General features: G+C 41.3%; 2 protein-coding genes across 4 annotated transcripts; both read right to left on the reverse strand.

Moving 5' to 3' along the window:
* Positions 1–824: 824 nt before the first annotated feature.
* Positions 825–13136, reverse strand: clic5b (chloride intracellular channel 5b). 2 transcript variants are annotated; one of them, XM_030721386.1, is made up of 6 exons: positions 12619–13136; positions 4784–4893; positions 4570–4695; positions 3821–3927; positions 3382–3563; positions 825–2371 (listed from the first exon to the last, which is right to left on the reverse strand). In XM_030721386.1, exons 1-6 carry the CDS (start codon positions 13063–13065, stop codon positions 2207–2209), a joined length of 1137 nt encoding a protein of 378 aa, XP_030577246.1. In that variant the 5' UTR covers positions 13066–13136; the 3' UTR covers positions 825–2206. The 2 variants fall into 2 exon arrangements, with proteins under 2 accessions (XP_030577246.1, XP_030577247.1); XM_030721387.1 differs by lacking the exon at positions 12619–13136 and adding an exon at positions 6437–6442.
* Positions 13137–15667: 2531 nt separating this feature from the next.
* Positions 15668–23320, reverse strand: enpp5 (ectonucleotide pyrophosphatase/phosphodiesterase 5). Of its 2 annotated transcripts, none has more exons than XM_030721886.1 (4): positions 23176–23320; positions 21199–22101; positions 19620–19796; positions 15668–18091 (listed from the first exon to the last, which is right to left on the reverse strand). In XM_030721886.1, exons 2-4 carry the CDS (start codon positions 22076–22078, stop codon positions 17673–17675), a joined length of 1476 nt encoding a protein of 491 aa, XP_030577746.1. In that variant the 5' UTR covers positions 22079–22101; positions 23176–23320; the 3' UTR covers positions 15668–17672. The 2 variants fall into 2 exon arrangements, with proteins under 2 accessions (XP_030577746.1, XP_030577747.1); XM_030721887.1 differs by lacking the exon at positions 23176–23320 and adding an exon at positions 22941–23097.
* Between the last annotated feature and the right edge of the window lie 1599 nt (positions 23321–24919).

Raw genomic sequence — 24919 nt, forward strand, 5'->3', positions numbered from 1 at the left:
GTTTACTAAACCTGGCTATAAAAGTGCGCTGTGTGTGAGTCCCCTGTCAGCCTATACAGACTCCCTGCGCTATGGTGGCCGAGCCAAGGCCAGCGACTGGTAGATCCACTGGGAGTGTAATAACAGATTAATGTGGCGTGCCAGGCCCCATGACCAGACGTGTTTGACGCTAATGCTCCACTGTATATTATCCAGCTTGCAGAAATGTTGAATGTGAGCGATGGGATCCAAGGACAGGGATGTTTAGGTACTAATTACCAAACAGCAAGGCACAAGTCTCGCTCCATATTTCCTTACTCCTGTGGAAACACTAGGCAGGCTCCATTTATTTTCTTTGACTGTTGTTTCTGGCAAGGCTGCGTCTCAGTAAACACCACTCGCCCACCATTGTAAATCCGACAGGCGCAGATCTTTCAAGTTAGACTCCTTTGAGGAAAAATGGAGACAGATCGGATGGCGGCGCTCGGGTTTTCCGTCTTAATGAGAGAGTGGAGAAGAGGGATGGCGTTTGATCCCTGGCATGGAAGCCTCTATTTAAGTCTGTCAACGGTCATCACTCTCTCTCCCCCCCCCTTCTTTCTTTCTCTGTTATGGATAGAGAAACAGACCTGCACCACTGGATTTGATCAACTCAGTACTGCACACTTAACCCTTTTCAGAACCAGGATCTAGTCTCCCTCCAGCACCTTCACTATCACCCAGAGAGACTGCTCAGCCTTCCCCTTCCTGACAACCTGCAAGTGTAGATGTTGATTGATCACCTTAGCTGGAAAAGAAAAGAAAAGGCAGAAGCAGATCTGTGAAAATATTATTTTATTTGTAGAGCTTTGCAATGAGAAAGCCTCTCAGTCATCATGCTCCAGTTTCATATCATGTGTTTGTCCAAACCGCACAAGAGCCTTATGGTTCTTCAAGGAAGTCGTGCTATAGTTGCAGACCGACACCAAGCCAAAGACGATAAGTCCCAAGACTAATTTTTGTCCTCTGCGTGGACAATGAAACTTTTGAACTTTAACTCCTAGGCTGCGGATGTTGACGGAGTCCTCGGAGAGGAGGAAATGTCTTTCTGATGAAGGGCTGGAGGGCAGGGCTCCTGACCATCGTGGACCTGGCCTGGAAGATGCTTTTCATCGCAGCACTAATGGCTCTAGCTAATCAGGCCTGATTGGAGCTGCTAAATAAATACTCTCTCCATTTATAATATCATGCGTAACTTAAGACAAAATCAATACTCTAGACTGAACACTAATAGCTCGAGGCAAAACAAACGTCCTAGCTCTGGCTGCAATACATTTTTCAGAATGAGTCCATCAGTGACATTGGCATGGATTTCTCATACTTCCAAATAAAGGCACATATCTGTGGAGTTTTCATCTTTCCAAAGGTTCTGAATTGGTTTCAAACATTTAACAGTTTAAAGCATTCATGCATGCAAGCAGTTCAGAAGCAAGCTTTGTTCTAAGCTTCTAATGCCCTTATTAGGTACATTTGTTCCTTTGATTGAGCATATATTTATTATTTAAAACTGCTTTTTTTTTTTGTCTTTACATCAAATTTTCAGAAGCAGGAGTGACGCTTATGCATTAGGAAGCAAAATAAAAAAGTAATGAACTGAAAATGAAACTGCAGATTGGAACAGTCATATTCAGCAAACAATTAACATCAGTCATCAATCATAGATGAATCAAGGTGTCTACCCAGGAGCCAGAGCTCGATAATAAACACTGGAGTCAGACTAGACTTATGTGGGCTCAGGAATAAATAAAGTGAATGACCTTGACATCAGCAGCTAGTAAAATGTTTGGCCATGTGGTAGAGTAGGTATGAAAGAGAGCTTTGTGTTATGAGGAATAAATACAGACAGACACAATCACATTTGAGCGAAAAGAGTTATGTCAGAAGTCTCACAGCAGCAACGTTGGAACCTGGCTTTGAAATGTGAATCAGGTTAAACGTGTTTGATTTATCTTCTGCTCCACTTCTGCTCTGCCGTGTCTGCTGAGGTGATTGAAATACCACATTCACTGTGTACCGAATAGCTAAAATCGGCCACATCTGGAGCGGAAACAAAGACATCGGACTTGTTTATTATGACAGACAAGGATCTCAGGAAGAAGACTTGAAAGGACAGCCATGTGCATGCTCATGAGGGATGTTTTCTTTATGATGCGTGTTGCTAGTTTATTTTGCTCGCGCTCAGGTGAGGTTACTTGGCCAGTCTCCTCGCCACGTCTTTGTAGGCGGTCTCGATCTCAGCGTCAGCAGCGCAGGTGTTGGTGAACTCATCACGTGCGGAGGCGCTGTTCAGATAGCGCCACACCCCCGTCATTTCCAACGGGATGTCGTAGTTACGGTATTTCTTAGCAACAACCTAGGACAGAAGGCAAGGTGATGACTGCATGACCTAACCCAACCCCACTCATTTAAACTTGAGCTGATGTCTGGTGTTTTCTGATGAGGTGTTCCAGTTTGGCATTTTGAAACCCGCAATCCCCCAACCTGTACCGTTTATACTTTTTCAGCTCATAAATTTAAGAATAAATGCCTTTCAACAACACCCCTGTGAATCTTCTGTGCTCCACATTCAACAGGTAAGTTATAAACACTCACACTGCAAAACTACTGAAGCTTTACATAAGTCAGCACTAGAGGAACAGAACAGCATGGCGGTACAGCATTTAGACATGCAGGTTAGATCCATTAGCTACTCCTTATTTCCTCCAGTGGTGAATGATTGTCTGCCTGCTACATTTACCCACTTTGTTTAGCACCTGCTCTTTTGACTAGTTACAGTTTTAATTAAAAAATAATTTTTTTTTGAGGGATGTTGTGTTGATTACATTTTGCAGATTTCTTCTCAGACTAAGAAATGTGATTTATCAGTTTAAACAACAACTTAGTTCCCAGTTAGTATTCATGAGGGAAAAATGAAGATGTATAACAATACAAATGCAACACTTTTGTGAAGGCAGATGACGCACGGTGATTTTCTAAAGTCAAACAAGCCATTTGACAACTTTTGTGAGGCTTAATGTAGATTGGAAAACATTTTTGGCCTGTGAAAATGTATGAAACTTTTTAATAAAATCCAATATGAGAGAAAACTCAATATGGAATCCAATATGGCAGAAACTGATCTCATATGGTGGTTTGCACTTGGATAAACTGGCACATGCTTTAAAGGTTTATTGCAAACACACACTTCTGACTTCAGTGGAACTGAATTTCTCAAGGCACTGATATGAAACTCAAGAGAAGAATCTCAGCTGAGAAGAATAAGGGGCCTGTAAAGAATGAGTGTTGATGGAGCAGCACAAATGTAGAAACGCTACCACCAGTTATTGCCCCCCAAAATTTTCCTCACATGCACTCCTTCTTTACCTTGACTATGTACAGTTTGGGCAGGAGGTTGCAGTCTGCTAGAGTGAGCTCATTCCCATCCAGGAAGCATCGGTTGGAGGCCTTCTCCTCCTCCATACTGTTTGCATCAATCTCATCTGGCAAGGGGCTGTTAAGGTAGTCATCCAGCTTCTTCAGAGCTCTGGTTAAACCTTTCTCTAGAGCTAAAAAAACAAAAAAACAAACAAACAAACAAACAAAAAAAGCACATACAGCACTGTTAAAAGGTGGCAAAACATGTGTGGCGGTAACCTCACTAGGTGGCAGCAAAGCAAAGTACATGACTTGAGCCCTAAATACTGGACTCTGCTACTACCTAGTGGAGGATGATATGAATCACTCTCATGTGTTTTAATCTTGTTCTGTTGTGCATGTACATGCATGAATTGCATGAATGTAAATGGTGAAATGAGCAGCCCACCCGCGTTGGTTTCTGGTTTGGTGTTCTTGATGTAGGCTGAGAACTTGGCAAAGATGTCATTTCCAGCTGTATTGGACTCTCTGTGCTTGGCAGCAAGTCTGGGATACCTGAGCGGACAGGGGGGAACGGGGCAGGAGACGCAGTCAGGGACCCAGTCGGACCAAACCATCTGGATAGCATTAACACCTGGGCTAAAACTCAGCTCAGACTCCAAACATGTTACACACTCACACCAAGCTGGCTACTCGCCCCTTAAGCTTCTCACACTAAGGTCCGTTTATAATGTAAAAAACTTTACAGGCAATAAAAGAAAGACTCAGTTAATCTGACATATTTCTCTGCAAATGCTCACATGCTGACGCTGGTCTTTTTACTGGGATAACAACAACGAGAAACCTCTTAAACTCTTTTACTAAAATGATACAAAAACTGCCGCTTTTGTTAATAAAGTTTTGGATTTAGAGTTTTAAAGTTTTTGTTTTTTAGGAATTAAATGTGCCAAAAAAAGATCTGGGGCACATATATTATATTGTATATCAATTCAAAATAGATTTGCAGAAGCCGTAAACAACAAACAGTAATCTCTGTTAACGTCAGCCTCCATCAAATCCAGCACTCTTTTACTGGACTAAAGCGTTTCCTGTTCTTTCAGCAGTGCTGCTCAAGTGAAATAAATCCAGCCAAACCAGGATGTGTGTAGTCGGTGGTATAATCTGATACCCTGTTGTAAAACTCTCTAGTTGACTTACTTTGGAGGACAGAGTGTCTCCTCAAGAAACTCTTCAATCTTGTTGATGTCTGTCTTGACCTCTCCGTCGAAGGTCAGGAAAGGAGGGTGCGTCCCTGGAGCCAGGTTGTGCAGATCTGCCGGCTTCCTGCAGGGGACACACAGAAAGCAGAACACCGTGAGGAACAAAGTTAGCACATTTTTGCGTTTGCAAGCTTGCCTCTCTGTACCCTCACCTCTTGAGGTCGACGGTCGTGACGTTGAACACGACTCCTTTGAGCCAAAGGATCATGAAGAGGCGCTGGGAGAAAGGACAGTTGCCGATGCTTTCTCCATCGCTGCCCGCCTGTACGCAAACAAAAGATATAAAAGCTTATGACTTGGAACATACTGTGAAAAAACCATAAGAAGCCACACACAAGCAGCAGTGGGTTTCTCAGCATTATAATTAACCTTTTTTACTAGTATGTTTGTAACGTTTACTGCAAAGCTGCGGGACCGCAGTAAAGTAAATGTCTTGCTCCACATGAGGGGTTTGACTAGAAGGACACACCTCCTACCTGTTACTAGATCTTGCTGCCAAACACTCAGTGGCTACTGCTTTGCAACCTTGCTACTAACAATATATATTAGGATAAGTCACCTGTTATCTGAAGCGATAAGTGTTAACTTGCAATTTACCTGATATGAGCATTCAAATAAGTGACATAGAATAGGTCATTGTGACAGATTGATAAGGTCAGAGTTAAACCAAGTCTACAGTCTGTCCACATAATCATAATCTGGTATGATGTGCATACTTACACTGAACGATGAAGGAAACATCCAGTTCTTTTTGTTTTATTATTGCATGACGGCTATCAGATATAAATGCAACCACTTAGCAGAAAAGTGACCAGTGCTAATTTTCAATAATTATGCAATGCATCATTGGCTCATTATTCCCAGTGCACTAAAGTTTAAATAACCTAATACTGTTGTAGCTGGCAGAGGATTTTTAGAGTTGTTCAGTAACATCTGTGTTTACAGACTGAGTGCTATAAGGATAGTATTTGCCTCCTAATGTACAAGCTGGATCTCTTCTCCTCTCTTTCTGTCCATGCATTTATTACAGGCCATTAACACCGTGTCTTGTCTCTATTGCAGTCTATGTTCTGTCTCCCTTCACATTTCTGCACATGCCTCAGGTTTCTGAACCTGCATTTTCCCGCTGAGTATTTCTCATTGGATTGTCTGTTGTGTTGTTGCTCTCTTTCTCTGTCTATGATTTTTTCTCATCCTAACTATTCATGGCAGGCGGTATGAAGTGCATACATATGCCTCAGGCCCTCCCTGAGTCTGGTTAAGTCAGAGGTTTCTTCCTCCCCACTGTCACCAGGTACTTCCTGACAGGGGATTGTTGGGTTTCTCTCACTAATATCTCTAATGATAGGGTCTTGAGATGACCATTGATGTGAAATGGTACTATATAAATAGATGAGAAATGAATTGGATTAATTAGATGGATGTAAAGTTTTTCTCAAATGATTTTGACAGTACAGTTGTGCTGTGATCAAAAAGCTCTGAGTTGGGTCCTTAAAAGTAAAAAGCCTTGCCTGATTTACTTTTGGCCATTCTCGTGTTCAAGGTCATTTTCTCAGCCATGTATGCTATTTGCTATTTTTAGTTTGCTTCCTGGAAATCCTCTTCTGACCACTTAAACTACGTGCTCTGCAATTTTGCCACGGGACTCAAATTAACTTCTGTTGCAAACTGCCGTAAATTTCAGATGGAGGATGAACTGCGGTGTGTGTCAGCATGCTATCTCGTGCCTGTTCAAAGTGCATTGCAAGTAGAGGAAGGTTTCTGTCCATGGCAACACAATTTTCTTTACTACCTGGATGACTCACCAGATTGGGCTCCCTATAGCTTTGTTCCCTTCCTGTAAATGAAAATCAAGTTGAACGATCAGGCCCTGCGACAGGCTGGCGACCTGTACAGGGTGTACCCTGCCTCTTGCCCTATGTCTGCTGGGATAGGCTCCAGCCCCTATTTTGACACACTAGAGGAGATGCAAGGGGACATAACAGGACTTCCACTGAAAGATCTAAAAATAGCGGGTCGTGTTGAAAATGGTCCAGGCCTAGGAGAAAATATGACCTTGAACGTGACCAGGCCAAACCTCTTCACTGAAACTTTTGATCAGTCTGAAGATTTTTGTTGTTGTTGTTGTTGCCAGGAGGAAATTAAAAATGTATGAAATGCAGATTAACAGATTAAAAAGTGGAGTATCTGCCTATTCGCTGTAGTAGATTAGAAATGTAAAGCAGAAGCTTATAACAGTAACAGTATAACTTCTTATGCTTTGTAGTGCCCATGCAGTTTTTGTTATATAACAGGAACAGCACAGTCTTGCTGTCAGATAAAGTAATTTTACCAAATGTCTTCTGATGACAAAGCTGCATAGAATCACTTCCTTCTTATCACACACTTACATACATGCAGTGATATTACGTGTCGGCATGCATGGATACGCAGAGGAGCACCAGCAGTGACATCTGATCCACTGAACTTTCTGAATTATACATGGTGATTCTAATCGGCTGGTTCATTGACCCCTCAGGCACAGAGTGCAGCATTAGACCTGCACTCACACAGAACACATGGGAAATATATGAGTACAATGACCTCCCGGTCATTAGGATGAGAAGTGACAAGTGGAGTCATTCACCATCTTAAGTCTATTAGAAGAGTAGATGAATTTCATTACATGCACAAAATCTTTAGATAGCCAGTGTAACAAATAATTAGATGCACCATCAATCACTTCAAAACAAAAGTTACTACAAATATGTGAAAAATATTTTGCCATTCACCACACAGTAAACAGCTTCCAGTAAAGACCAGAAAAAAAAGGGCCGTCAGGCTGAAAGTAGCTGAGCCAACTGTATGGACGCCAGCCATTGATGCTCTCATTGCTGTAATGTTGCCTGTATGCATGTGATGCTTCTGTCTGTGTATTGTTATGGCCAGGCTCAATCTCGTGGCAGTAACACAATACACAGGCCTCAGATAATAGCCAATCAACATCTAGAACACAGAGGACAAAAGCCGTCACACACAAGCTAGGCCAGTAGACCTGAGGAACGCGAGTGTATTGAGCTGCTGAGTGATCAGATGATGACGAGTGTGTGTGAGTGTGTGTGTGTGTGTGTGTGTGGGGGGGGGGGGGGGGGGGGGGGGGTTCACGTCATATGATCCATCGCATACTGTTATGCTATAACTGGGTGGGTTTTGGTGGCCTTAGTTTGTCTAAGCGTGCATTTTAACAAACAAAACTATAACTAATCATTTAATACTGATCAATTTAAACATTTACATCTCAGCTTGTCTTTGCAGTTTATTGGAATGCAAACCTTTGGCTTGATTTAAATAAATTATACATTATTGCATGTAAGTAACAGGGGCAATATATGCTGTTGAGGTTGAAAGACTTATATTAGAGAAAACTAATAACAATTTTAAAAAATCCTCTAAATCCTGAGATCCATAAATAGGGTTCTGATATATATACTGACACCATCTGTCACATTGCTACTACATTCATTCAGAACACAATGCTCTAATTTCTAGAGGAGACTGAAGATTAAAACTGCTAAGATTCAGTCCGCCCTGCTGTGCACGGAAGACTTCAAAAACTCCCAGATAGTCACACTTCATAGCCTAATTTTTTTGTATGCGGAGGGTAGAAGATGACAGTTCTCTGATATTTCTAGATGGCAGCATGAAGAATAAACTAATATTAGGATTGCAATCTCTCTCTATATATAGAGCTCCAAGAGGGAGCTTAATTTCATTAAGAATAACATTTGTTGAAAAAAAAAAGGGCAGCTTAGAAACTAAATCAAAGACCTTAAAATTAACTACCTGACCTCAGAGGTGCCTGTAGAAAGTCAGACTTCACACCAGCTAATTGGGACTGTGCATCCGGACTGCACATTCGCTTTTCCACCTACCTCAGGTATATTCATCTGCCTCTGTGATTCCTCAGGGGACCTGATGCAAACCTTTTTATAGAGAACAAAACACCTTTGCTGTGTCCACTGAAGCTGCTGCTTTCAACCTGTTCTTTTATTTCTTTATTTTTTTACATTCTCATTACCTGCTTCAAAATCAGTGTCCTTCATTTCCAAGATTATTTTCCCTACATGTGATCCAATATAAAAACACCTTTCTAGAAAGGTCCTTCAACAAGCAAGTCTCATCACTTGGTAGCGATTTTTATTTGCTTCCAGGCACCTGTCTGGGCAGTTATCTAACTGCTTTAAAGGTTACAGGTTATAGAAAGTTTTTACCCCCTGGGAGTTTTGCTTCTACCAACATCTTTGCTTTCGATTCAATTCAGGATTCTATGAGCACCGTGTCTTTTATGCAACGTCACTGATTCTACATCAGCAGCATTAGACAGATTCGTGTCGCTGATTGCATAATTCAGTCCTTACTGAAAAAGCGTGGACTGAAGTAACTACCACTGCATGGCCTGATGTGAGCTCACCCTCAACAAGCAGCTTCAGTATCACTGTCACAACCATCCTGGCTCAGTGTAGAGCACGCTGTGCCGGTGCTGCTGTAACTCTACCTCCGCTATTGGGTTACTCAAGTGCTCCATAACACACAGCAATGCTCATTTGAGAATTCAGGTGATACTTAGTCTCTAATTTTATCAAAACCTTACTGCAATTGTAGTTTTGTGTCCATCTTACCTTTACAAAAAGTTCAATATCAGGTTCTCTGTCTTCATCAGACATGATTCCTTTTCCTGGCTGTTAAATCTACTCTTTTATTTATTTATTTTTTTTTTTAAAAACTGCTGTCCTTTCTTGTCCTTGGAGCTCTACATCTTCAGGGGAAAAAAAGGAGGAGAAACTTTATCTTCTCTGAGATTATCCTCTTGGCACACCTGAGCAAATTCTGTTCCCTTCACCTTCACCACTGTTTGCAGCTGTAAAGGCAGTTTTATCCTTTGTTTGTGTCTTCCGGGTGAGGTTGACGGTCGGTCCAAGTGATAGTTAGAGCCCTGTGCTCTGATTTAGACACAGATGGAGAGCAGAGTTAGATCTCACTGACACAAAGTGGGAAACAGGTGTCAGTCTTTACCAGGGGGTGGAGTCCCATCTTTCTCTTCCCACCACTGCAACCAAACCAGCCATCAAAATCGCATCACTGCCAGCACATGCTCCCTTATCTGTCTGTCCCAAACCTCATGCATTTACTTTTCAATATTTTCCACAATTGCATGTTGTCTATTTCTTTTTTTTTTTTTTTTTGCCAAATTGATGAAACTGATGAGGCCTTTCCAGAACGCCCAAACCATCAATAATATATACTCCCATCTTACAGCATTGCCAAAAATGGGACACTATTTGTGTCACTTTGAGATTCTGCGGCTGTCGCTCCATCAGTTTCGGAGTAGTTGTGCAGCAGCATTTATATTTAATTCATGTTCACATGTGTTTGACTCTGGCAGGTTATATTTGATCACCAGCAGCAGACCGGAGAAGATTCCTCTCTAAATTATTGATGCATGGCTGTGGTTTTAAGGCAAAAATTAGCATTTGTTTACAGAAAGAGGGTACAAAAACAAATGAAGCAGGCACATTTGGCACACGGCGAGGAAACCGGGTGGTACTTTTTGTGGCTCATGAGCGATAGATCCAAGAAAGAAAGTTACAGTAGATGAAAACAGCAAAGGAGAGACAGATGGGTCGGCTGGAGGAAAACATTTTAACTGTTTCTATTTATAGAGCAGCTCCCTCTCCTGGCTGACATTGCAACATGCAACACAAACCTGCTTAATTAAGCAGAGCTGCAGAGGAAGAAGGTGTTCATTATCAGAGTTCAGGATGAAAAATCTTGAGCAGTTTCTTAAAGTGTTATTTTAGGGTTGCAAACTTACAGACTGAACGGCACCCAGATGAGGATAATAATGAGCTGAAGTAAACTGCATTTACTTTCATTGTTAAAAAAGATTCATATTGTAGCATAAAATAGCATAAAACACATTTAGTTTGACATATATATATATATATATATATATATATATATATATATATATATATATATATATATATATATAAACATTCTGGTACATAATTAGTTTTTTCCGTGGTTTTATAATTTATTTCTTTTGTTTCCACCACCTAGATCTTTATCCACCTGTAGCTTGTAATTCTTCCCATAAACTAGTTTAAAAACTGGATTAAGGAAGTAAAACCTGTTCATTAATAGACTTAAGAGGTGGATTTTGTTCAGACACAGAATCAGACTACCTGTTGTTTCCCAGCCTTACATTTAGTGTACAACCACAGAAACTGCATTTTTCTTTTCATCTAACTTTTGCTAAAACAGTGAGTAAATGTAGTCCCCAAAATGTCTTTTCTTGTCATGGATTTCTGAACCAACAATCTAAATCAATAGTAATGGAAACATTCGTGCTTTCTAAGATATGGCTTTGGCGTTTTGATCCTTGTGAGACAAAGGGAAGCTCAAATCACTGACTTGCCGGGCTAATCATTCACCACCAGCATCAAACTGTAACAGAAAATTGTGTCTTTCCAGAATTAAGGTGAAGGAGAGTGTTTGAACGTTGCTCGTGTGCTGGCACACACTGGCCAAATGTGTTTATCAAGCTGTTTGTTTTAGTTGTCTTACCTTCAGAGACTGCTGAAGAGTCTTGTACAGTTCGTGTTATCACTAAACAGAGCTCATCGCACAGTTTCAAAAACAGTGAGCTGGTAAAAATGTGCATTAGTGATAGCATTGATAGCCTGTAGCAGCCCACTTTAATTTTCATCACATGAAGCATGAGCTCATAACTCGCCTTCCTGCTTTTATGGCAGAGCTTGTGTTAAGTTTATGGCCATTGTTGATGATTAAACAGTTATGACACGAACCCACGGAAAGACAGATAAAGGAGGGTGGGGCGGTTTTTCTTTAAGGGCTGAGGGTGTTATCACTTCTGTGGTCTTCCATACTGAACTATGCTCCATGTTTATCATAATTGTGATATAATGACAAAAATATAGCATGTGGCTATGTGCAAAATGTGTAGCTTTGTACAGGTGAGCTTTCAGTGCTCTTCCAGCTCACTACGCAGACAAAAACTGCGCACCCTAAACTAGACAGGAAACTGCAATTGGTTGTTTTTTACTTAACTTTTTTTGTTTTTGTTTTTGTTTTTTTTTTGTTGAAGCTTACAACAAAGGAGATTTTGGGTTTATGGTGGAGTAAATAGTGAAAAGGCAGAAATATGTGGGGGAGGAAGATTATGATATGCTACACAGCTGGAAACTCAAACTCATCTCATCTGTTGATAGCAGGCTATTCACCATCTTACCCAACAATGGTTCATACTAGAACACATGGCAATTTTAAGATTAAATAAAAACAGCCGTCATTACCCTTTTCGTAGCTTTCATTGACTTAATGTCAGCAGCCTAATCAGCAAAGTGACCCCTGCAGTAGCTGATAGTACACTCAGCAAAGCAGCTCTCACAAAAAGTAAGAAAACACGCAGACAGATTTGCTCAGGCGTAGAGTTCACCCAAAGTGAACAAGTTAATTATTACATCAGAGCGCCTCTGGATTAAAGTCACACACAAAGGTCTAAATACAAAGAAATCACTGCCTAGGCATTGTTTTTTACACACATGCTTATTACTGCTTAGTAACTCTTATACTGAAATATAAATACCCCTATGATTATTTAGACTTAACCAGTAACCATACAGAGGCCTAAAGAGGTTGATTACATAGTTACACCCTTTATCATTATATTATATTTGTATGCACAAGAGCAAATGATGAGAGCCTGTTTTATTGCCATAGAACTCCTCCTTGCTGCCGACTGGTTGAGAGATGTTTCTTCAACAGGACGTGGCCCCAGAGACTTTTTTTCCCCTTCATCAACAAGTGAAATTCCACCCACCTGAAGGCTCATGCTGAACACTGAGTTTAAGGCGTATTTTCATGCATGACCCGTGTCAACCCTGCAGAGCCTTTTCTCGTTTTTCTCTGTTAGTATATTTCTTACCTTAATGTACAAGGCGACGTTAGGCTGGTTGGGATCAGCCGGCGCGGAGCTGGTTTCATCCAAAGTGACATTGTCCAGAGTTTTAAGAGTGTAGTCGACAGACTCCTGCGGCTCCGGGTCAATTTTAGGGTGGCTGTAAGCCATCAGCATCCCATCCTCGGCGTTATCCTCTTCGGCGGAGGATTCTGAGGAGGAGGATGAGCGCCTGGATCCGTTGTGCGCCTCGCCGCTCACCTCGAGCACCTGTGCCTCCACCACCACTTTTTTCTCTCTCGATTTACCTTCCTCATCGTCGCTGGATGAAGACGAGGAGTCGCTGTGTTTGCCCCCGTCCCTGATTTTCATGTAGTCGGGTGAGTTGCGCTCCTCACTTGAGTTCTCCGAGCTGTCAACTCGATCACGGCGTCCTGCATCTTTGTGATCTGCTGTTTCGTAGAGGTCGTCCATGCCTGCCGGGGTTTTGAACGTGAAGGAGCAGCGCTGGAGCGGTCAGTGTTGTCGCACTGTGCGCCTGCCTCTGACTCACTGAGCGAGCGCACCGGGAGCAAATTCCAGCGATAACTCATAAAAGACCTTTGATCCTGCAAGTTAACAAGTGAATAGCGTAAAAGCTGCCCTTTCAAGGACATTCCGGTGTTAAATATGATGCCTTGTAAACGCAGAAAGCAGCACATAAAACTGATAAGCTTTATTCTGAAAAATGTTCACAACTTGAAATCAGACTATTTTAACTTAATTTAAATTAAATCTTGAAAAATGTGGCCAGTCATTCATTTATTTTTTTCACTCTTTTTTGGTTGAACAAATTTTCCTGGAAAATTGCAGCAAAATACTTTCAATTGTTTGACTGTACTTTTTCAGTGTTCAATCATTTAATTGTTTTATTATTGTATTATACCGTAAGAAGCTACTATTTGAAAGAAAGAACACACACAAGATGATAACCCCTGACAATTACTGTCAGTGGCTCAGGTAATAAATACAACATTAAAACCAGCCTTGTATAAAACTCATTCAGTAACTTTGAATCTTCTAGGCCCGGTGGTGCCTTTTGCCAGGTTGATAAGCCGTAGAGCCCTTCTGCATTTTCTAGACTGTCTCAAGTATTATCTGTGCAGGTTTCCTCTACCCTTTGTCTGGCAGTAAGCTAGAAAAGAGGGGCATGGTGGGGATTGCATTGATTACAAGATGAAACAAACAAACCAAAAGTAGGCTATTACTGTTTGAACATAAGGTTCTCTATCTGCCTGTACCTTCTCCATGTACTGAAAAACACTAAGTTGTCTGAATTTTCTTGAGTTGTAACATAACTGTGTACATTTAAAAAAAAAAAAATCAATTCAGATTCCCCCTTACATGTTCTTATGTGCTGTTTAGATATTACATGTTGTCTATACCAACTGGAAGCCAAGCTCCACAACAAACATGCAGGTAACTGAAACAGCACTCACAATAATAGCAGGGACTTCACTGGCCCAAAGCCTGCCTTTGGGCATACTGAGGTGAACTGTTCAGGACATTTGGAACTTTTCTGTTGGTAAGTGCTGCAGTTTTTGCCACTGTTAGCCAGCGTTACTGAAACTGTCTTTGAAGGAGATGCGACTTTGTTGGACTCTGACACTTAGTGAATAAACTCTCGCGTAATGTGAGAATGCAATCCAAGTGTTTATCAGAGGGAAATAGTAAGTTTTAGGATACCGGAGCCTAACATTAGCTGGCATAATATTAGCTTATAACCAGCTGTTGTTCTTTAGCCAGTTCACTGTCAACTGTCCAGAGGGAGGCATGTCTAATCTGCTGACAATAAGTAATTGCAATAATAAATAAAATCAATAAGCATATTTAGGCACGTTCTTATGTGTTAGAGTCTGACTTCAGCTCAGGAGATGAGGACTGAGGTGAGGAGGAAGAGGATGACATGATATTAAGATGCTGGTCGCATTGTCTCTTTGCTTCATGCTTTTTGTTTCTTTCTATGACCATAGAATAGATATAATATAATATAATATAATATAATATAATATAATAAGATAGAGAGATAGATTTAGGCATTTAGGCATGAATTTAGATGTCACTCCACAGCAGGCTAATGCCTACATCTCCTCTTCCACCTTTGGCGTGCTACGTATGTGGCTGGTCTCAAGCCACGTACATAAAACGTGATTAGTTGGAAGGGAGATGTTCTTCCCGGCCACTGTATTCAAATTTAGTGGTGCAACATGGCGGCTTCCACAAACTGGCGTCCTACATATTAAAAATTATTACAATTACATAACTGTCCTTATCACATTTTATTTTTCAAAGAATTTACAAAGCAGGAGTGCTCACATTCACACTCAGACTCGAGTCTGACTTAACTGAAGAAGAAATACTAAGTTAAAAAGACTTTTCACATTTTACCAACTGTATAACTGTACCAACTGCTGCCTCTTTGTGGACTAGCAGAAAAGTTGTCTAAGGTGCCGTTTACACGAAGCCGTTTTCACTGGAAACGGTGTCGTTTTGATGCGTTTCAGCCTTTCGTTTACACGATGGCGTTTCAGAAACGATCCGCGTTTACACGAGGACATGTGAAACGATGAAAACGATGTAGTTCTCATGCCAGGCCACAAGTTGGCGTTGGTTTTCTCTTTGCAAAGTTTGTTTATGCAAGACGCGCATGCGTGGAGTGACACAGTAGGTAGTGCGGCAAATTGTTCATTACTTACAAAACGGCCAATGTGAGAGGTTTTGTGTGGACCGATGATGAGGTTGGATCGCTGCTGCACACAACGCTGAATTACAAAACGGTAAAAACACAGGAAAAGCATAAGAAGCACTCGTGAATCCGCGAGTACTGTTTATCAGTTTGCGCGTGCGCGAAAAACTGTGGCCGTCGCAACCATAGTGCGCATGTGCGAGTCGAGCGTTTTCAAATCATCCCGGTTTCAAGTGTTTACACGAAAACGCAAGCCGGTGCGTTTCTGAAACGCTCCACTCTGGACCCCGTTTCTGAAACACATCGTTTTCACTCTGTTGTCGTGTAAACAGAAGGGCGAAACGCATCAAAACGACACCGTTGTCGTGTAAACGCAAGGCCGAAACGCATCAAAACGACACCGTTTCAAAATGAAAACGGTCTCGTGTAAACGGCACCTAAGATCCTGGCCTGCTACACAAGGGTTAAAAAAACAGTCATTTTCACATTAGTCCCTTTATTTCCAGAAGACTCATTAATTGCATCAACATGGCAAAGATAGTTAATTTGTAAATTATATTAAACATTCGCATTTTAAATCCAAGGTATTCATTATTTTCTTAAAAACTTCAAATAAATCATTTTTGGAATATCGTACAGATATATTTCACTTCTCTGTCTACAAGTTAGGGGAAAATTATCAGACAACACTTTTCTGTCATAAAACAATACAATTCTCAGAAAATTAACAATTTCCATATAAATGCTCTTAATTTATGAATTTAAATTTTGTAAAAAGTACATATCACAGTGATGTCTGTCATTTGGGGGCACAGGTACAAGTCAATGCATCCAAAAGCAAAAGGAGAAAATTGAACCAATTCTTTCTTAAGAGATGCTGAAAAAAAATATTTGAGTAATTCATCTGCAGATTTGAATCCTACTCTTCTACCTCTCTCTACGATTATGCTACTTTAAAACGCTTTTAGGCAAGAGGCACCTATCTTCTTCTATCGTTTCAAACGGCAGCTACAAACCAGAAGTGCAAATAAAGCATGACCTAAAAAGCTTTCAGCTACTGCCCCTTCATTCAGTTTCATTTCAATCCTATAGTGCAAATTATGGGAACAGCTCTCGCAAGTCATGCTCGAAATAGTCTTCTCAACCAATCAAAACCCTTAAAATCCCTAACACAAATACTGACCAATAGCAATTGCACTTCACATTTCACCAACAAATGGCCATGGCAATGACAGTGGACATATGAAGGGAAGGGCACTACACAGTCATCTACTCAACAACAACAACAAAAAAGCCCTCCCAACACAAACGCTAAAAAAAAAAAAAAAGACACACACAAACAACTGCACACCTTTAGAGAGATGTTCTCTGTTAAGTTCAAAGGCAAATGGTAACTGACTACTGAAGAGCGAGGTCGTGACGTGATCAGCTCATGGAATGACCTACACGGATGAGCAGTAGCTTGGCATGAAGAGTGAGACTTTAGTGGTTCTGGTTAACATTCAAACTAAGAGAGTTTGGAATACTTTAGATTAATCACAGCATTTATAGCTCAAAGTAACATCTCATTCAGTGCTCAGACCACAAGCAGAACAAGTGGTGGAAAAACAATCTCACAAGATCCCTCCGTCTTCACTTTATGACATACAAATCTGCACAGATTTGAAAATGTCAACGTAAACTGACTCGGGACCACTCTTGCGGTCAGGATGGGGAGGTGTCCGTATGCTGCAAAGGAAGAGTTTTTCTAAAATTTGCCCTTCTCTCCTCACGACGCTGTTTTCCAACATACTATAATGAGTGCAACGCCATGAATGCGATTAGGTAAGATTGTCTGAAGGTATGCGCCGTTATCAACATTGCTTCTCTCTGTGGTTACAAGGTTTACGCCCCACCTTGGAATGTGATTGTAAAGAACAGCTTCAGCTTAGTTTGATTGGAGCATACTGACACCTCGGTATCATACAGGTCACAGGTTCAGCCACCAAAAGCTCCCCCTTTTAGAATCACAGGCTAAAACGTCACATTTATCTTTGCATCTTTACTTTATAAAGTGACAATGAAAATGTTAGATGCTATTAGGTAGAAGTCACAATCAAAGCAAAACCACTAAAAAGCTCATTATTTTGATTAAACCCAAACCAGAAGCACGCCCAAGACATTTCCCTTACACCTGATGTACCCCTACATATGAGTGGGAGGGTAAATTCCCTCGATCTTCAATGAATAAAAAGAGCAGCACAATTGCACTTAGTGGTGTAAGGGAGGCATTCGGGGGGTGCTTCTGGATGTGGGAATACCTTGGGGAGGAATACCTCCTCTTCTTTTATGTCTGCATTCCTTTCCATTTCTTGAGCTACAGGTGCAAGTCCTCTTGCAGTAAAGGTTGCGACATCTCCCAGCTCCTGTGTTTTCTCGAGGGCCGCTGTTTGAGCGTCACTAGTATGATGTAGACCACTAGGAAGCCCAGCACCAAAACCACACCGAGGAACGAACCCACGATGGGAGCATATGAGTACCCGGTGACCTTGGGAGCGATGGGACGGTGAGGCGGGATTGGTGTGGATGCAGTTGGCTGGATGGACAGGAGGTCCTGAACATTTGAGAGGGAGCCGTTGTTTGGCAGAGGGCGGATGGACAGGATATGGCACATGAGAGGGTAAAGGTCAACGGAGCGCATCGTGGATTTGACGTAATTCTCGCGAAAGGCTGGCCCACGAGCCACGAACACAGGCTGCATGTTACGCAAGGTGTTGTTGTAGCCATGGTTTCCCACTGGAGAGAAAAAGACAATAAAACATTTGAATAAAGAGGTGCAATGCTTTGATGTAAATTATTCCTGCAGTGCTAATAGACATATATATATATATCTGGTTTTCACATCCCGTAAATCACAGATGGCTCTTTTTGTTTCCAGATTTATGAGATCTGGCACTGCAGCTCTACCTGATGATTTACTGCCAAAACTGCTTGCCTCGGCGGACCGGATAAGGCTAAATCAATCACAGCGTAGCCCAAACAAAATCTAAAATTAAATCACAAGACACAAGTACAAAGACCTTACATGAAAGCTTAGGCAGGCTAACTGCTGCTCCTAAAATTTATCAGTGCTATTACATTCTGAAGAACTGACATGATTCTCTTAGCGTGCTGCGAGTAAAATCAATACACTCTATCAGCGCTGCCTGTGACGGCAACATCAGCGGGTTTAACAGCCATTCCAGCAGGTCCAGGATCTCCCATAAATCTTGCCTTAAAGATACCTGCAGAGTTTTCTGATCACCAATATTGCTAAGACATTTTTTTCTATACTTTTTTTTGTAAACACGCACAAGTATATACACACACACACAAACACAAGAACATTAGCGATTCTACCAGTGCTGTAATGCTATTCCGCTGATCGATGTTGCAAGGAATGAGCACAGAAGTGCGGCAATCAGCCAGCGGAGGCAGGGAAGAAGAATGCTTCTAGCAAGTAAATGTGGATGTATAAATGTCTCCCACTGCAGTATCTAATAAAGGCAAATGCCAAATAAATAGAGATAGACATATAATGAATACTAAGAAACGCAGAGCAGATTTTCTTTCAAATTATGTAAACCAAGAAGAATGAGTGGATTTGCGATAACTGGATCTACAGTATTATTTATATTGCATTACTCTGTAGCTCCCTGTAATGCACTGAGAAACAGAAGGTGCCACTGCTAGACAGTAAGAGCAGAGTTTTAATCATGAATGCATATTGCTCTTTCAAAAACCTATTTTAATAGCAGGATAGCATCATACTACCCGTGTGTAGCTAAGCGATCACATGTCACTTAGTCCTGAGACGACTGAGAGTCTGCTAGTTTTCCTTCCAGCTGCAGGCTCCACCTGATCGTTTTCCTCATTAACAAGCCTTCAACCAGAGAGGAGGAATTAAGCGGTGACATTAGCTGGTGTAGAAACACTGTGCCTCTGCGACACACGGGTCTGAAATCTCTAATTTGAAGAGGGGACGCTCAATCTGTATTGTATTAGGAAAGATAATTGCACTTAAGAGTCAAAGCAATAAAAACCTCCACACACTCACACACAAACACACTCTTTCTGTTTCTAAGGGAAAGCATATCTGGCCTTCTTTGTTAATTACAGCTATAACACGAGCGCTGTTTCGGTGACTGAAATAAACCTTCAGTGAAGCTATTATTAGAACAGAAGAAAGCTGCTGCTTAAACAGACTGATAAAACCTGTCTGATGTGCACAGTAACAATGCCGGAGTGTTGTTTAAGCAGAGCTTTATGATGTGTGAAAACGTACACATGAAGGGCCCGGTCCTGTTCTGCATGATGGTCCACCCTTCCTTGGCCTCTATGAGGATGGGCATGATCCTGATGTTGTGCTGATAATGGTAGTGCTCGGGAATCTCTTCTTTCTTGTACACCACCATGTTTGGGTTTGCATCCAGCAGCAGATTATACACCTCATCAAGCTTCCCTGAAGGATACATAACAGAAAATGCTTACAGATACTAAAACTTATATTTCAGGATAGTCAGCTCATGAGGAACAAACTGAGCATTTTAGAGATTCAGCTTTTAGATAAGGAAAATAAGGGAAAAGCATCAACTGTATAATATAAAAGATGGACATAGCCAACAGGCACAGACAATATAAAAAATGAATGTAGCTTCCAGATCAGGCAAAATGAAGCCAGTGGGGAAAAGTGTTAAACCTGTCTTCTTTCTGAAGGCCACCAGATGTCGATAGCTGTGATTGTGAAAAGACTTCCGGTCCTATAGAAGAAGGGAAAATGGCTTTCTGTGTTGACCTCTGTAAATACTTTCCTGCTGAGATTATGGGCTCAGTCACTCATTTTGGGTCATATTGAATAAAAAATTTTAAAAAACCTGTTTTGAAAATCTTTGTCATTTCAAAACAGAGGACTGTCTGTGGTATGAAACCTCACTTGGCAATCACAAGTCGTTAGCTGGTGAGCGTACGGTTTCACAGTCAAACCCGCCCTTACTCTTCACATCCAGGTTTTTGCAACCAAGATGAAGACTGTGGAAACGCTCATCTCAAGGCTTCGAAATAGAACTTCATAAACCATCTGGTGACATCACGATAGCTACGTCCATCTTTTGTAATGTCTACTCATACAGGTCTGCAAAGAAAAGCCAGTGCACGAGGAACTTAAATATGCTTTCTTTCTAGTGGCCAGCAGGGGGCGACTCCTCTGCTTGCACAAAGAAGTCAGATTGTGTATAGAAAATTTGTAGTTCTACATCTTATTTTGTAAATTAGGGCTGCATTAGTAATAGAGCTTATAAATGCCCATGTGATGTCATAGTGATTGCATCCATCTTTTATATACAGTCTACTGAAAGTCTCTGAAGCTCCACATTCCTAAAAAATTCCATCCATGAGCAGTCTGTGCTTACTTTATTCTTTCATTATCCGTATTAAACGTTAACCCTCTTAAATGCTCAATCAATATTTCAGTAATAACCCTGTTTGGCTGAGGTTTAGATCAAAAAATAATTACCACTGTGGCCCTGTGCACAAAACAACAACATAACCTACCTAGGAAATTACTGCATCTGACCACTTAAGTATAAAACCCCAAACGCTCATTATTACATTCTAGCTTTGGTCCAAAGCAAATTAAATACATTGTATAAACTGTAATAGTAAGCTACAGAATTGTTGGTAGGTGGAGTTTATAGAATTTTAGCCAACCCTACATATCTGTTTTCCCTTGTTTGTCAGCCTAAAGCAGCTCATTTCTAGCTGTAGCTTCATATTTGATGCACGAACACAACGATGTATCAGTCTTCTCGTCTCAGTCTTAGCAGGAAAGAAACTGAATGTATTTTCAAAAACATTATTGTTTATACCTTCTTTGGGCATAATCCCCACCACTGGACTCTTATCCACCCAGGTGTACAGGTCTCTGCTCACATACTCATCCAGCTCTATGATCTTCTCAGGAGAAAGCTGAGCCATCCCGTGGTCACTGGTCACTATGAGGTTCACTTTGTCATACAGCTCGGCCTTCTTTAGCTCGTTTATAAGGAAGCCGAGCTTCTCATCAATGTCTGCGATGACTACGTCCATTAAGGGACTCTGAGGTCCCAGGTTGTGCCCGCTTTCATCGGGCTCCTCCCAGTACAGAACTCCAAAATCCACTGCTTCATCTTTAGGTGCGGAGAACCACTCGATAATCCGTTCCACTCTGGTTTCAAAGGAGACTGAGGCGTTGTACTGGAGGTACTGAGTAGGATACATGTTGTGGATTTTTACATCAGACCCTGGCCACATTGCTGCCCCGCTCCGCCCTCCAGCTTTCTGGATGGTAACCCAGAGAGGCACAGCCTCCTCCCACCACCGTGAATCATAAATACTGTCCGTCTCCATGGAGAAGGACTGGTTCAGAACAGGGTCGTACATCTCATTAGCCACAATGCCATGCCTCTCAGCATACAGCCCTGTCACTAAGCTGTAATGATTAGGTAAGGTTTTGGTAATATAAGCATTCTCCACAAACTCCACTTTCACCCCCGTGTCAGTGATGCTGAGGAAGTTAGGTGTCGGAACGCGGTCAATGTAGTCCCAACGGAAACCATCGAAGGACACAAGCAGCAGCTTGGGCCGCTCCTTCACAGTGAGGTCCCCACGTCCACGGTGGCTCACATGATGGAGGGACACCAGAGGCAGGAACAGGCCCCACAGGCAGACCAGAGGACTCCAGCCTCTTCGCAGCAAGTAGCACAGCATAATGTGGAGTATGATGAAACAGCCTAGAAAAACCAACACATAAATGACTACAGCTAAGCATTTAATCATTAAAAAAATAAATCATGGCATCCAGCTAGGGCTGCAAGTCATTTCATCATTTATAGATCAATTTTTTACTGAAATAACAGATAATTAATTGATCTGTACAAAGTTAGAAAATTCCATAGTTTGCCTTGCAGAAAGAACATCTGACTTCACTGCTCACAATGCTGTCACTGTCTGCAGCACATGTAGCAGCGTCACAGCTCAGCAGCAGGTGGTGCAGAGCTGAGTGGTGTCTTCATGTTAAGCCAACAACCAGTTTGCGAAATACACTGTTGAAAAAGTTCCTAAACAATGATGGCATCATTGTATCTTCCTTAACTGTAACAGACTGGATATGTTATTTATTAACGCTAAGGCAACATTTACTAATTACTATTAATTACTTACATTTGAATATATAGTTAAGACATAGGTCATGCAAAATAAATGCACATTTGCACATGTGATGACTGGCTGTTTTAATTTTCTGTTTCACATAATTAAATATCTCTGGGTTTTAAATACAACAAAGAGCTTAAAATGCCGCTTTGGAACTTGCTTCGCTTAATTATTAATCATAAAACTAATGGCTTGATTAAATCCATCCATTCTCTTCCGCTTATCCTGTTGGCTTGATTAAATAAATGCTGAAAATACATATTACAACTAGGCTGAATATGAAAATAAGGCAGAACTTAGTTGAGAAAATTGATTTAAATAATCATAAAATAATTACAATTACAGGTCAGAACAGCAAATGTGTGATTGGAAATGTATCGAGCTGAGGACAACAGCAACACATAAGAGAGCCACTTACTTCCAACTGAATGAAAGTGAAGCTTCCGACAGTCCGCTACACTGTAACACACTCCGTGTTTTAGCCTTTGTGCTGCATTGATTGCTAACAGCTAAAAACGCGCAGTTCTGACAATGACCACGCACAGCAGCAAGTGCAATTCTTAAGAGTGCAGCAGCGGGTGAAGCGACAACAAGGCAGACTGCACGCGCAAATTCAGAAACGCAACATACCCTGCTGCTGTCAACGAGCTTACCTTGTTATCAGATCCTTGCACTGGCTCGATCCCTGCGCTGCACAGCCAGATAAACAGCCAGACTCGTTGAGTTATGCCAGGAGGAAGTCCCGCCTATCAATCTGCTGCTTTTTTTTTTTTTCTTGTTTTTTTTTTTCTGGTTTATTTCCAGACAATAAACCAAATCCGGATCATATGTAGACAAAAGGCAGTCTGACCGGTGTTTCCTGCAGGCGCATGCTTCGCTTCATGATGAGCTGCAGCTTTCGGATTTCCCTGTGTGCAGACAGACTGTACGGGTCCCAATGACGTAATGCAGGAATGGGAATGAGTGATGGGTGGGAGGGAGGGCGATCCAGCTTTATAAATAGATATGTGGGTGTCAGAGAGGTTACATTTGTCTTGTTTTAAGAAGAACAGAAGAGAGACGTCCACGAACGTCTAAATGCGCCACATAAATAATAAAACACTGTGCTGGAAATAGTTATATTAAAACACATTGCTGCTTTAAAGCCCTCGGCAGTTTCCCCTGAATAATATAATAATGCCGAAACTAGTAATAACGCGGGAATGTCAAACATAAGGCCTCGGGGCCAGAACTGGCTTGACAAAAGGGTCCAATCCGGCCCACTGGATGGCTTTGCAAAATGAGATGAGGCATGAATCTTGGACTTTTCACTTCACCTGTTTTTGTTAAGAAAAGGTGAATGAATCACCTCTTGAAATGTTACTCTTATTTGAGCCAGAGGTCTGAACTTTGATCAGTTTCACCACCTTTCAGCACTCACGGTCTGCCATACTGCCATACTATGCCAAAGAAAGAGACAAAGCATTCAATAAAGAAAGAAAAAAATAAGTGATTATAACTGTGTTGGCCCTGCGACAGGCTGGCGACCTGTACAGGGTGTACCCTGCCTCTCGCCCTGTGTCAGCTGGAATAGGGTCCAAGGCCCAAGGAGCCATACAGTTACTACAGTAGCATTTCTTGCCTCCACGTGGAAAATGTGATACATATCATGTATGACATCTTAGGATAGCTTATTAAGTGAGAATGTTTTCAGAATGTACTTAAATGTCCTTACACTAGAAGAAATTGACAAAAAAATTAGGAGGTGTTTCTGTTTTATTTTTATAAAGGTTATTAGGAAAAGGTTTTACTGGTCCAGTGTATTTAAGATCAAACTGGGCTGTATGTGGTACACAAATTAAACTGAGTTTCAATCAGTAACAGAGTATTCATCTACAATAATCATGACAAAGACTGTCCACAAGGTGTCAGTCAGGTCCCATCTACATGCAGGTCTATTTGGGGCAGAGTCTGGCTTTCTTCACATTCTCTAAAACAAAATATGGCATCTCACTAATGTCACTTTGTGGTGAGAGTGAGACTATTTCTGACTTGCTGATGGGTGCTTCTGTGTTTGCAGAGACAGCCTCAACCCTTTACTGATGCTTACTGTTTCAGGGAGTCATTCGATTTCCCTCCCCATTTGCAAATAATACAATGAATGTGGAAACCCAAATATTAATCACACATGGACACTGTAATTTTAATCTGTCAGAGGAAGCCTGGACACAAATTTAAGCCATATTGTGTTCATTTGATAAAATGTACTTTTATTTGTACAATATGAACACATCAACCCTCTAAATGAGAGCGCATCATTAACTAATCAACCTGAAGCACAGTCCAGAGTAATGGGTATTTAACTTGCCCTACAAAAGGTGGACAAACTGCTGGTTATGATCATGAGGTATGATTAAA

The sequence above is a fragment of the Archocentrus centrarchus genome, chromosome 24, assembly GCF_007364275.1.
Source record: "Archocentrus centrarchus isolate MPI-CPG fArcCen1 chromosome 24, fArcCen1, whole genome shotgun sequence".
In the NCBI taxonomy this organism is placed as follows: Eukaryota; Metazoa; Chordata; class Actinopteri; order Cichliformes; family Cichlidae; genus Archocentrus; species Archocentrus centrarchus.

Coding starts and splice junctions, on each gene's coding strand:
- clic5b (XM_030721386.1), bottom strand. CDS start 13,065: ATGGACGACCTCTACGAAACAGCAGATCACAAAGATGCAGGACGCCGT. Junction 3,564..3,820: donor CAAACCAGAAACCAACGCGG/GTGGGCTGCTCA, acceptor TTGTTTTTTTAG/CTCTAGAGAAAGGTTTAACC. Junction 2,372..3,381: donor CCAAACTGTACATAGTCAAG/GTAAAGAAGGAG, acceptor CTTCTGTCCTAG/GTTGTTGCTAAGAAATACCG.
- enpp5 (XM_030721886.1), bottom strand. CDS start 22,078: ATGCTGTGCTACTTGCTGCGAAGAGGCTGGAGTCCTCTGGTCTGCCTG. Junction 19,797..21,198: donor GGGGATTATGCCCAAAGAAG/GTATAAACAATA, acceptor TGTATCCTTCAG/GGAAGCTTGATGAGGTGTAT. Junction 18,092..19,619: donor CAGGACCGGGCCCTTCATGT/GTACGTTTTCAC, acceptor TTTTCTCTCCAG/TGGGAAACCATGGCTACAAC.